The sequence below is a fragment of the Tribolium castaneum genome, chromosome 1 (genome assembly GCF_031307605.1).
Source record: "Tribolium castaneum strain GA2 chromosome 1, icTriCast1.1, whole genome shotgun sequence".
NCBI lineage: Eukaryota > Metazoa > Arthropoda > Insecta > Coleoptera > Tenebrionidae > Tribolium > Tribolium castaneum.
Window position 1 is genome coordinate 24,605,774 of NC_087394.1, and position 12,537 is coordinate 24,618,310.

At 37.1% G+C, this 12,537-nt stretch overlaps 1 protein-coding gene across 3 annotated transcripts in view; it reads left to right on the forward strand.

Moving 5' to 3' along the window:
• The window catches only part of LOC103312480 (uncharacterized protein), a 60,806-nt gene that overhangs the window by 864 nt on the left and 47,405 nt on the right, over positions 1-12,537 (forward strand). The window contains exons 1-2 of one of the 3 annotated variants that reach the window (XM_008193192.3): positions 40-160; positions 9,406-9,596. In XM_008193192.3, the coding sequence (XP_008191414.1) occupies positions 122-160; positions 9,406-9,596 (230 nt within the window). In that variant the 5' untranslated portion in view covers positions 40-121. Of the gene's footprint in view, positions 1-39; positions 161-6,583; positions 6,733-9,405; positions 9,597-12,537 lie in introns of those variants that run through there. The other 2 variants (XM_008193191.3, XM_008193190.3) reach the window with 2 other exon arrangements.

A 12,537-nucleotide genomic window follows, 5' to 3' on the forward strand; every position in this document is an offset into this window, starting at 1 on the left:
CCGCTTTTGGCAAACCAGAATTCGTTTTATGACTTCTTATCTTATCAGAATCCCACGATTAAGACATTTATTGTTCAGTCAAGGTGATGATGGTTTGTTGTGCGGTACTTGATTCACGAAGATGCTTTTCGAGAAGTCTAAGGTCATGTTGAGTGTCCAGGTGGGTAATTTTTTAGGAGTTCTTCGGAGATGGCGTGGTGGATATGAGTAAATAGAGTATCGTGACTGTAATGAGCGTTATTTCATATCGATAAAACCGCACGTTTTGTCTTTTGCATAATTTAGATCTGGTGGGGTCTTATTTATCTGTTTGTGCATTTAAATTGCTAGAAAATGAAGTTTTTCAATACTCGAAAAAATCTATATCTCGACTGAATATTACCCTTTTTCTGTAAATAAAAACTTGACTTGGAACCACAAAATTATTGTTTTTTTTTAATCGGATGGTCTAAAAATAATAGTACCTAATTAATAAAGCTAATTTACTTAATTAGCAGTTTTTATAAAACCGATCAGTAAAACACTTTCTTATTGGGTGTATAATTTTTGCAATTCTATTTTTGGTATTTGTGTCATAACGGACTAATCCATAAGAAGCCGCTTAGGGATGCGAGAAGAAATAAAGTAGTACCTAATTGATGAAAAAAAAATTAGAAAGTAAAGAATGTACATTTTTGTTATACTGTCTTTTCTTTAAAAACCCTTTAAAAATTGTTTTTGGGTATGGGAGCAAATTTTTCCATTGTGCGCTATCATTTCGATCGATTTCCTTCGGATAATGGTCCATCTCGGGGCGCGAGCGTTTGTTTGAATCGTCCTTTTGAGGTGTTCGACGCTCGATAATGATCTTAAATTCGGCGCTGATTGGGCCCTCGCCCCTCGCAGCCGGGGATTTTCATCAAATCTTTTCGCGATTCGCAAAATAAAAGAAACCGAATGTGTGTGTGTGGGGTAGTTTCAGAGCCCGTGTATGCATGGATTACTCCGGCAACGTCATTACCGAGCCCGCTCCCTAAAATACTTCAAAGAAAAGAATACAGTCCGGGTCCATGATCAGCACGATCTCACATTTGCCGCTCGCTCCAATCCGGAATGTTTAATTCGCAAAGGAGACTCGCTCTTGTGAAATGAGTTAACTGGATTTTGTACAATGGAATGTAGTTTTTATAAGAAAGTTTACTCCCTTTGTATCATTTGTGATTTAGATTTTTCTGTAATGCGATCAATTCTTCTTCGGGATAAGTTTTTAAAAAGGGGTCTCAAGGTTCTTTTCGTACGCGCGCCCGGTCGTTATTTACGCCAATTATATGCCGGGCTCTGAATAATCGCGATTGTGTTTACGAAATGTTTGCGATAAAACAAAAAGATCGTCAATGTATAACAGCTTCAAAAGCTCTAATTGGGACCGCATTTTAAATCGCATACAATGCCATTGCGGTGCCTCGGCTAACAGCGATTTTTGCTTTTTTGATTCCATTACAATAGCGTCTTTACGACAGCATCCTTTAAAAATAGCCACAAGTAACTACATTTTCATAAAATGAAACAACTGACACAAACTAATCACTCGAAATTTCAAGACGCTATTCTGGGGCTGAAGCAATTTTTGTACAGAATAAAAATAACAATAGTATCCTGTCATTAGATATTTTGCATTGTGTAAATCTCATCTTTTATTCTTTTATTTTTTGAGCATCGATTTTTGCTCCGCCGCCCTTTTCGCAGAAACAAAGCGTCACCTTAATCCCTTCGTATCCTCTTCGAACGTCTGCAATAACTTGAAATATTCATCGTAGCGTCAGATTTGGGGAACACAAACTCTTGTTAACCCCCGTCATGAATACATCACGCAGGCATCAAAAGTCCTTCTTTTGCTTCGACGGAAACGTCGTCGTCAAAGTGTAAATTACGAAACGTATGCGTTTTCCTGGTCGGTAGCGAAGCTTTTTCCCGATACGAATACATTATCAGGACGAACGATATGTTGAAGTGGTGCGTGGCGGCGTGCGATGCATAGAACTATGACTGGGAGCCACGTTGAGTGCCTAGCTAAAAGGGAAGGTACGTAACCGGAGGTTAGCATACCTTAGGGACCGCTCGTAAACTACGTCCCTTGACAAACTTCCCTCCAAAAAAACGCATAATTGTCACGCGCGCTTACTACCCGAATTTCACAATGACCGAGAGATGCACGCTTGAATAAATTAATAGTGACGAGAGCATGCAAAAATGAAAAAAATCGAAAAATGAAAAATCTACTGGCCATTACATAAAACACTATTCAATAAATTTTCAATTTTTCCTTTCTTTAAACGAAATGGGTAAGTAAACCCTTTTGTTTGGATACATTTAGGAAAATCACGTTTGATATCTGAAGGCCGAAAATTTATTGATTATGCTATGTAATTTCAATTTTCAAGTATTATTAGGTGATCAAATTTAAGTTGGAATGTGAAGATTTTAAACATTTATGAGATTTGCGATAGTTGAATACAGTGAAGTCTCCAATAAACGGACACCCACTGTGACACGTTTTTGTCTGGTTAATGGAGGTGTCCTCTTAAGAGAAACAATAAAATTAGTTTATTAAAGAGTTAGTAGCATATTATCTGATTTGTTTATTAAATATTTCTTAAAAAAAATTCTTCAAAATGTTATCATCGATCATCAATATTTGAAGATTTGTCAGAAATGTACTTAAAATTTGTACGGTATCTAAGCTTTCCTAGCTTATAACATTGAAACAAAATATGTGATTCTCTGAATTTTTTGCCGATTTGTCATAATAATATGCGTGTGTTGTTTTTATTATTATGACAAATCGGGAGATATGTATATTGTCATTGGAGATTCCAAAAATTAAATGTAAGTATCTTGTACCACACGCGTCATCACACACAAAATTTACTTGAAAAAGTAAAAAGTAAGATCGTCAGCGGGATTCAAATTTGAACTCAGTACATCAAACGACAAAAGAGACAAGCTTCTTTTAAAAATACTCAGACTTTTAAGGAAAAACATTTTTAAAACTTCAATTTCGCAAAAAACTTTTTCGTCCAAAGGGACATTTTGGTGTTGGATAGTAACCTTTCGCAATTACATATTAAGTAATCAGACAAAAATATTTAACTTTTTTTCACTTTATTTGTAACCTTTTGGAAACAAAAAAGTAGTAACTTCTTGGACTTTGAAAAATGAAGAGGTTAAAAGTTAAATAAAAAGAGTCCACATCAACTTGTACTTAATAACGTTTCATTGTTAAATTTCCATTTTCCATGTCTAAAAGACGAAGTTGTCATTTGTGGGGTGGAAGGAAGGAAGAAAATATAGTTTTTAAATCGATTTTCTGTTTTTTTCTTCGTGCCGAAAATTCGGTAAGTCCCTGCCTGATATTTCCGTCGTGAAGCGTGCGTGAAGAATGTAAACGCGTCGAGAACAGGGCCGGCTCGTGTCCAACAAGCCAACAAGTTGTCGGAGAGAATTAGCATCGATAGTGGGCTACCTGGTCGCCAATTCCCTTCGGTAGTAATCCCATTTAAATATTAAATGAATAAATCGCCGGTCGGCAGGTATGTAAACACGGTCTATATCAGATCCCGACAATCCGACCGGATTCCGACCGTTTTAATTATCAGGTCCGCCTCGATGGCATTCCGGCCCGTTCCATCCACTATTTGCTACCGTTCGGAGTTATGATTGTTATTAACATTGCACTTATCTTCGCCTCCTCATCAACATAAATAATGAGAACTTAATTAAAATCATATTTCAAAGGGTACGAATGGGAGGTGCCCGCCGTCTCTTCTGTTAACACCCGACTTTATAAATAATCCAGGGCCGGACCGGCGCTAATTATTTTATTTACTAACTACGACAGCCAAAATTACGGGATCTCATTAACTCGCTAGACGGATAAATTAACTTTCTGAATGGTTCGACATTCTTCTCACACACCTTTTAATTCGGTCGTCATTTTTCCACATAAAACTCGACTGAATATTAGATGATGAAAATCTGAAGCTGAAACGGATGCGAAACGAGACTGTGAGACAGCCAGTGTCGTTTATACCGCGTTAAACGTCACAAATCTGCATCCTGAAGGTGCATCGAGTCGATCACCGTTCGATCTCCGGTGTCTCTTGCCTCTATCTCGGAGCTCGTTTGCATCCGGGGACCGGAAAGGGAGGAGGACGGCTCCGGGAGACACACACACTCGCCAGTTTCTCCTTGCATGTGCCACGTTCACATAAGGGTTTTGGAGAAAAACACCGAGCGACTTGTATTAAACATTCACGATGATGCGTGAATTGCGAGCTGACACGACAAAACGTGCACACATTTAACTATGTATTGCAAAATCCGGAATGAGCTTAGTTTTGGTCTGGCAGACGAATGATGGTCGTTTCTCGAGTCTGAAAATTCTCTCTAGATTAATTGTAGTTGTTGTCGAATGCAGTTTGTTCTCCTTTGATTGTATAAGAGAGAGTCGATATGGCTAATGTCTTGTAAACAACAAGTATTGGAATAAATTTCGTCGAGGCATGATTCAAGGAGGCGGAAAAGAGGCCGGGAGGCGAAACTAATCAAGGCGGATTCGTATGAAATACAACAACAAAACGCAAGAGAAGAAAAGACGGGAAATGGAAAAATGGCTGGGCTTAATAACGGAAACAAAGGCCCTGGCGTTCTCTCCCGACGCGCTATCAGACTTATTTTCCGTACTTACGAATGTGAATTTAAAATGTATCAGAGTGTCAGGCACGGGATTCGATTCCAATACTCGATACATATATTTTTACTTAAGGGTGGAACTGAGGGGGTTGCTTCTCTCTCACAATATATGGGAATTTATGTATTTCGGAATACCTCGCGGCGCGCTCGATCACATTTTGATTGCGACCGAAGTAAAATACTCGGACCCCTTGCAAGAATCGAATATACGAGACGAGATGCGAGTACCAAAACGTGTTCCAAACGTGCATTCTTTATTCAGATAAGTTATTTATAATAAGGGCGAGAACTAAAATCCATTCTGGCATTACGATTCTGCAAAAGAACCAAAAGAAAAAATATTCCTCTTATTCCACTGCAACTATTTTCCCCAGTACCCCACATCGAAAAACTCTTTGTTATTAAATCGCTTTGCTATTTTTTTCAAGTAATATCAATTTGTCATTCCGAATTTCGTTCTCATTTCTTGCTAAAAATAAGAAAATGAGGTTTCATTCCCTCGGGTTTTTGATTTCGGAAAACAGCACTTTGGTGGTTTATAAAAGAGTGAAAATGCTGGTAATGGGTGCAGGATACGTTTCCCACCATGGTCGTGGATGTCAAGCACTAGACAAGTGGGCATCAGCGAGTCAATCTATGTGGAATCCAGTAGCTGAAAGCTCAAAAGTGAGCTAAGCCAGTAGCTGCATTAAGAAAATGAACAAAAGCGTTCTGACAGACGGGCGATATTGAAGTGACGTCAACACTTTTCACGATTACAATAAGACCTAAACACAGTCACACTAAATTACAAGTCTGACAGACAGCCCGATAAATAAATACATACGTATATAAATAAATAAATAAACGTAAATAAGAGAAGAAAAAAGGTAACATTTTACAGTACCGACTTGACAATGGTTGAAATGTAATTTGTACGTTTGTAAGCTGCGCTATAGTGTACATAATTTGAATTAAAATCGCCCGTCATCTTGCCACTAATTAAACCAAATCCAGTCACCCAACTCAATCCTGTCTTTCGCCTCAAAACCCTCCAGTGAAAAAATCTCTGACCGGATATTAAGACGAGTAATTACATATTGTTGTAAAATTGAAAGTAGGCTTGGGACCAGATATTAGAAAGCAATTTATTTAATTTCGTTTACCGGAAAAAATCCGGGCAAGGTCGTTGAATTAGAGGTTGAGTGCACTCGACACCTGCCCCATCGACTAATTACACAAACGTCACCAAGCGATACTAAACTCACGAAGACAAAACAATCTACCCGACTAGAAAGAGTGGCCAAAGAGTTTTTACTTCGAAACATGCGAGGAATGGAAGCAGCCGCCTCCTGTCCACTTCGACCAACGCCATAAAAATATCAACCCAGTGGGTTTTTACCGCTCCGTGTCTTCTTTAATCCGGCCAACGATTCAACTGCGACGTTTTTTCAACACGACACATTGTCAAAGCGCGAAATAAACAAATTACACGTTTTTGTACCCACAATTGAACGGAAATCGACAGATGTGGGACACGACATCTTAACGGAAACGTCGAATCCAAAAAAGGGGAAAAACAGAAATATCCTAAAACCATTGATTATTAAGGTCATTTCAACTAATTTTTTTTTCTCGTTCTTCAGCGGCAGAAAGTTGTGAAAAAATTTATGTCTAGTGATAAACAAGTTGTTGAAAAGATCTATTTTGGAGCTAGGAAATTCTGGTTGGGTGTTGATTCAGTTTGGTGGTCCGCGTCCTGCCATTAAAAATAATTGCGTTCACACTCACACTAGATAATCTCGTAATCTCAGTCTCGTGTATAAGCGTTAAACACGTGAGGCAATTTTTTCCTTTACCTCCCTGTTATTGGTGTATGGAACAAACAAGCACATGCTGTCGAAACTTTCGATCAGATTCGTAAAGTTCAATAAAACCGTCCAATTTCGGCTCGAACACAGCAAACGAAGAAAAAAAAACGCAATCGAACTTGGAGCAATTTCAAGATGGATTCCTCCGATCGTAAGTTAATAAGCGCAATTTGTTTATTAAATGTCACCTTATATGTCGGTTGCACATGAGGCCGGGTCTGTTTTTCCAGGTAAGTGATGGATGGATCCCTCGGGTATGTTTCCATCATCCCCGACCAATCAGCCAAATGTAAATTTTCAAGCGACGAAGGCGATTCGAAGGAAATTCGCTCCTCGTGACGGGTTATTATCGATAATTGGCTAATGTGCAATATGGCGAGAGCCGACGGCGATTTTTTTTTAATTTATTCGCCTCGACAGTGCTTTATTTACATGTCGGTGAAACGGTCATTTCATGTTACTTCATTACGGAAAATGCGGCGATGACGGTTCGTTACGGGCGCGAATCTACACAAATAAGGTGGGCTCTGAACGGATCTTGACATCAGACAAGCCGTGCATCAACCACTGCTACCAACGGTGGAACAAACCGCAGGAATTATCATAGAATGTGTTCATTACACGAACGAAAAGATAGTGCCATGAGAAATTACACAAACGAGGAGAATAAGAAATAACTCAGTATCCACTCAAAGCCACATCAAATATTTTAAGCACTTCTGCAGCTCTCTTTGAAAAACTAAATTTGGGCCTTATACTCTCACCATCTGTCAATCAGAACTTTGCATACAGGGTGTCCTAACTAAAATTTGCACCCCCTGAAATCTCCAATCTAGCCCAAGTTTGGAAAAATGCTGAAACAGGGCAGGGAGGTCAATTTCAACTTAAAGGCGCCCGAATTTTATGTTGGTTTCAAAAATTTTTCTGCATTCCTTTGGCGCTCACAGCTACCCCTTCAAAAAATTTAAATAACAAGAGGGGTCAAGTCACACATTATTTTGACGCTGTTTTTGTTGTCTATATAACTTTTTTTAATTTTCACAGATTTATTGTCGAGAATTACGAAATTGTTTTATGGTCATTGCTATTTTGAAAATTGACAATCTAGAACTTTTGTTCAAATTTTAAACGTTTTTTCGTATAAATGGACTTAGAAATGTTATCTGCATCTGCACTAATTTTTCTACATTTTAAAGTAACAAAATAAAATAATTAACGCCAAACTTATTAAAGTTTGTCTAACATTGCTGGTGTTATCAAACGCCTCTCTGATAATTGAACTCTTTGTTCTGTAATTTGAACCATTTTAAGAATGTAATAACAATAATTTACAGAATCAAGGAGAAACTGTGTAATAGACTCGGTGAAAATAATAATTTTACTGCCTCAATTTCATTTTACTTTAATACGTAAAAACAACAGTGCAGAAAGAACATTTCTTAGTTTATCTATACCAAAAAACTTCTTTAAAATTTAAGCGAGAGTATTTCAGATTGACAATTTGGAAAATTTCAGGGAAACTTAAACAATTCGAAATTTTTAATACATGGTTTAAACTTGAAAAAAAGGTAGGTACATGATTGTATAGACAATGATGTATCACTCGACCCCTCTTGCCGTTTAATTTTTCTGAAGGGATAGCTCTGGACTCAAGAGGGAGGCAGAAATAACTTTGAAACCAAGATAAAGTTTGGTTCTCTTTTAAACTAAAATTAACCGGTTTCCGCATTTTCTCCAATCTTGAACAAAATCGGGTATTTTAAGCGATGCAAATTTTAGTTGGGACACCCTGTATACTGTTCGAATACTTGGAAAGAAACATCTGATCTGATATCAATTAATCCTTGATTTAAATAAGCTCATCAGTCTTACCCACGCTCCAAATTACCCAAGTATTAAAAAAAAGTTTTTCCAATTCAGAAATTTTAAAGCTCGAGCAGATCTTTATCAGTAGTATTAAGTTTTCTTTATTAATTTTTTTTAAGACATTTTAACTACTATGTTTCTACTAAATTAATACAAGTGTTTAATCCTTTTGAATCTCTACAAAAATTGCAGCAATTTAAAAAAGGGCAAAAATGGTGCAACATAAAATCCACTAATTTCCAAGCATTGAAATGGTGGTTGTCTCAGGCATAGAGAATCGGTTATTGTAGGAGTTTGTAGGCAATATGCAAAGCTATAGAATGTGAATTCTTCTCGGGCGAACAATTCAGAGATTACTTAATTGTCTATTTAAATCTCGAACTACTTGTCGGGTGTAGGCCTTTGGCGCAGTACCAGGCCAATTAACGTCTCATCGTTTTTGTTTTACGGTATGAATAATAATGCGCCTCCTCACCAAAGGCGCGATTCCCTATGCATACACAATATAAATATTCATAAGATTTGCATTCGTTTTGACGAACACCTGAAGTGATTATTTTGCACTGACAAGTAAGGGAATTGTATCATTAATTATTCTCGCGGAAACTTCACAATCGACTGCCTTGTTATTCGCCAAATTGAAAAGTTCGCTTAGAGGAGACGTGAAAGGTTCGCACCGTTCGGTAATTAAAACTTATTTTCTTAAAACATTGCTGCACGACTCTTCAATTATTCCAATTCATTGTCTGTGCGTTTTGAGACATTTTAGAGCGAATTTTGAAATGGTTGTAATTATAGTACTATCAGACAATCACGTACTAAATCCTCCACGGTTCATCGCACAGGATCTTGGGGTATCGACATTATGACCTCTAATACCCGACAATTCAGAAATTTATATCTTCAAGCACCCATCATCCATAAATCTTCCTAACTGTTGCAAATTTTTCGCTTTCAGTGGTACCACTGCGACTTATCAAAAATCCCTCTTGACCTGTCATCGAAATTCATCGAGTTGGGACCAGACGACGAAACCATCAAATTTCTTCAACAATCTGAAGAAAAATCCGACTGGATTCTGACTCAAATTTGGCACTCGGTCGTCAAAGCCTTCCTGGGCTGGTTCATGACTCAGACATCCATCAATGGGTGAGTCTTAATTTAATTACTTGACACAATAGCTTTCGAGTAAAAAAACCTTCCATTGAAAAATGTTTGTTCATTAACAACTATAATAGAAGGCTTGTCTAACTTTTACCTGACTGTCATTCTGAGCATAACTAATTATATAATTAGGTTTTTTTGTTGTGCGGTCGACAGTCATTAGGTCCCTCGAAGGAAAAAATTCTAGTCGATAATTATCGTCACAGTGTCGAAAAAGTGTAATTATGAAAAATTGACCAGATGTTAGAGGGAAAAGGGGAAATTAATTTTTTGCGCGAACTTAAATTCGTGATAAATTGATACAACACAGAGTACAAAATCGGGCGGCGGCGGCGGCCCTTGTCACAGCTGCCGAGTTTAGATATACGAGAGATTATAACAAAAGTTTTTTATCGAGAGAATTAGAACGAATTCCTTTTGCTTTGTTGTTTAATTAACAGATTTCCGAGAAGACGACTGATTAACGATTTTAATCTTTGTAATTATCTCGAGATGGTCGAACGAGAGACATTTTTGCAAGAATTAATGGAGATGTCGCGCATTTTTATTCGCTCGGATTGAATTTTTAATTATCACTTTTGTTGCGCTTTGCTGGGCAAAGAAGTGACTAAGGAAGCCCAGCAAATCCGAAGAAGAAAACAACAAAGATCAAGGAAAAATGCTACTTAAATTCAAGAGCTTTTTTTAAATTTTTCCTGACTTTTGTGACACTATTGCGTAATAAAAAATTTCGATGGAGAGAATACTGATTCAATGGTATTCCCTATTATAGAAAAGCAAATTATTTTTAACTGCCACACTTAGTCCTTTCTCGTGAGATGTCTTTGCGCTGGTTTAATCCAAGACACGAAGCAATCTGCACGAAATGCGTTGTCAAACTTCCTCGCATGAATCCTGACAGGTTAATTAAAATAAAGTCTGAAAAAACTTGTACCGAAAATTGATAAAACTCTATCGAAAAATTGTGTTTCGTGCTATTTTTTCGTTTTGACGTTGGTTCCTTTGTGTCGGTTGCAATTCGGTTGAAATACTTAATTAAAATTGCAATTCTTTGGTCGAATTAATCGGCGCTTTTTTTCCCGCCTCGGTCTCGGGAGAGAATTCCGCGCTTTTATTTGTGCGATTTTTAACACGGCGACGGCTCTTTTAAAAAAGAGAAGCAGCTTAATAATCCGCGGTACTTATAGAATTATGCATGGGCACTTTTTTTGTCGGGTAACTATTTCGACGCAGCTTCGCCATGTTTAATGAGAAGAAGACAGGACTGCCAGACGGCGAGATCCTGAATTAATTCGTCGCATTAATCTTACCGACCGCCATAACTAACCTACACAAAGGGCTGTCGGAATTGTTCAGCGAGAATTGCATTAATGCTAATTCGCGGACACTGGACTATCACTTGTTAGAACATAAACGGCGAAAAAGAGCGCCGACACCAACCGAAATGGAAAAAATTGTATGCGCACACCTCGAATTGCCATAAAGTGAATTATGTATGGACTGCTTTTTATTCACTTGTTTTACGCAGCGGTAAAACAAATGACTCGAAGAGACGCTAAGCGAGGGGACGAAAGCAGAACCATGCGGGACACGCACAATTAAAAAAATCATTCAAAAATCCCCTCCTCACCAATGGCTAAAAATATTTAAACATATTATTATCAAAACAAAAATATTTCAATATTATTATGAAATCAAAAATATTTCAATATATTTTCAAATAAGTAATCTCGAAAATCTGTTTTTTGATTTAACAGAAACTACCCAGTCAAAATTTTTGTGAGAAAATTGGACGCACGTTATCTCACTTCATAGACACAATTTTTTTCTTTTTTTGTGGAAAACTAGAAGTTTTGTTAAAAAATTATGCTCACGTTTTCAAAATCTTTATGTTTATGGCTTTTGTATGCAATTTTGTTCTTCGAAAGCGTTTATTAACGAATACATCAGGATACAGTGTCTTGTATCTAAAGCCAGTGCTCTTGATTATCAAATTTCTATCTTCATTTGTTCTGGTGATACAAGGCTAGCTTAATTTTTTTAATAGCAAGAAGGGTCACATGCAATATTTTTAAAAATAGTATTTTTTCTGAGTTCTGTGATGTAACACATGCATTTAAAAAAATAACGAACTAATAAAATTTTGTGAACTTTGGAAATGTTGTCTTCATCGAACATTAGCTCTTTGCCGCCTGAACTTTGACCAAAAAATAAGTTAAAGTCAAAAATAATTGTTAAAATAACAATTTTGACTAAAAAAAATATTTAGCTAGCAACCCTGATTTTGGAAATTTTCTTCAGTTTTAGTTTAAAAATTGTGCCACTTTTAAAACAACTTCCTCACATGCGGTGCACCTAGACAAGAATATTAAAGAACAATGGTGTTATCGATCTACAGTATTGAAAATACTAAATAATTTTAAAAAATGTGGTTCTAACGTAAAAGTTCAGAAAACCTAAGAATTTCAATTTCCTGGGACAAAGACTTATTTAATTAAAATTTAACCTGAAATTTTGGTTTAATTTGAGCTGCTCGGTGAGTGGAAGCGTTAATAAAGCGCAGGTCACACACACGTCGTCGTCATTATAAAATTATTAAAGAATGACAATTTAAAAACAGGAAGATGTGTTTTGTACGCTTTTTACCTTGCAATCATAAGCACATTACCTCAGGCATGGGCCGCAATTATAACCATATGTCCGATGGGCCCGTCATTAGGGCTGGGAAATCACCAATTAGAAAAATTAACAAAACATCGCATTGTGTCTGACATTCTTCAAAAGCGCGCTTTTATTATGTATGTACTCTCCGGGTTTTTTGCTTCGGAACGATTAAAAGGATTTTTTCCGGTCGAGGCGGCCGCGATGATCTTACACATGTTTACTCATTCGGGTAAAATCATGAGAAAAAAGACGTTTTCATCGT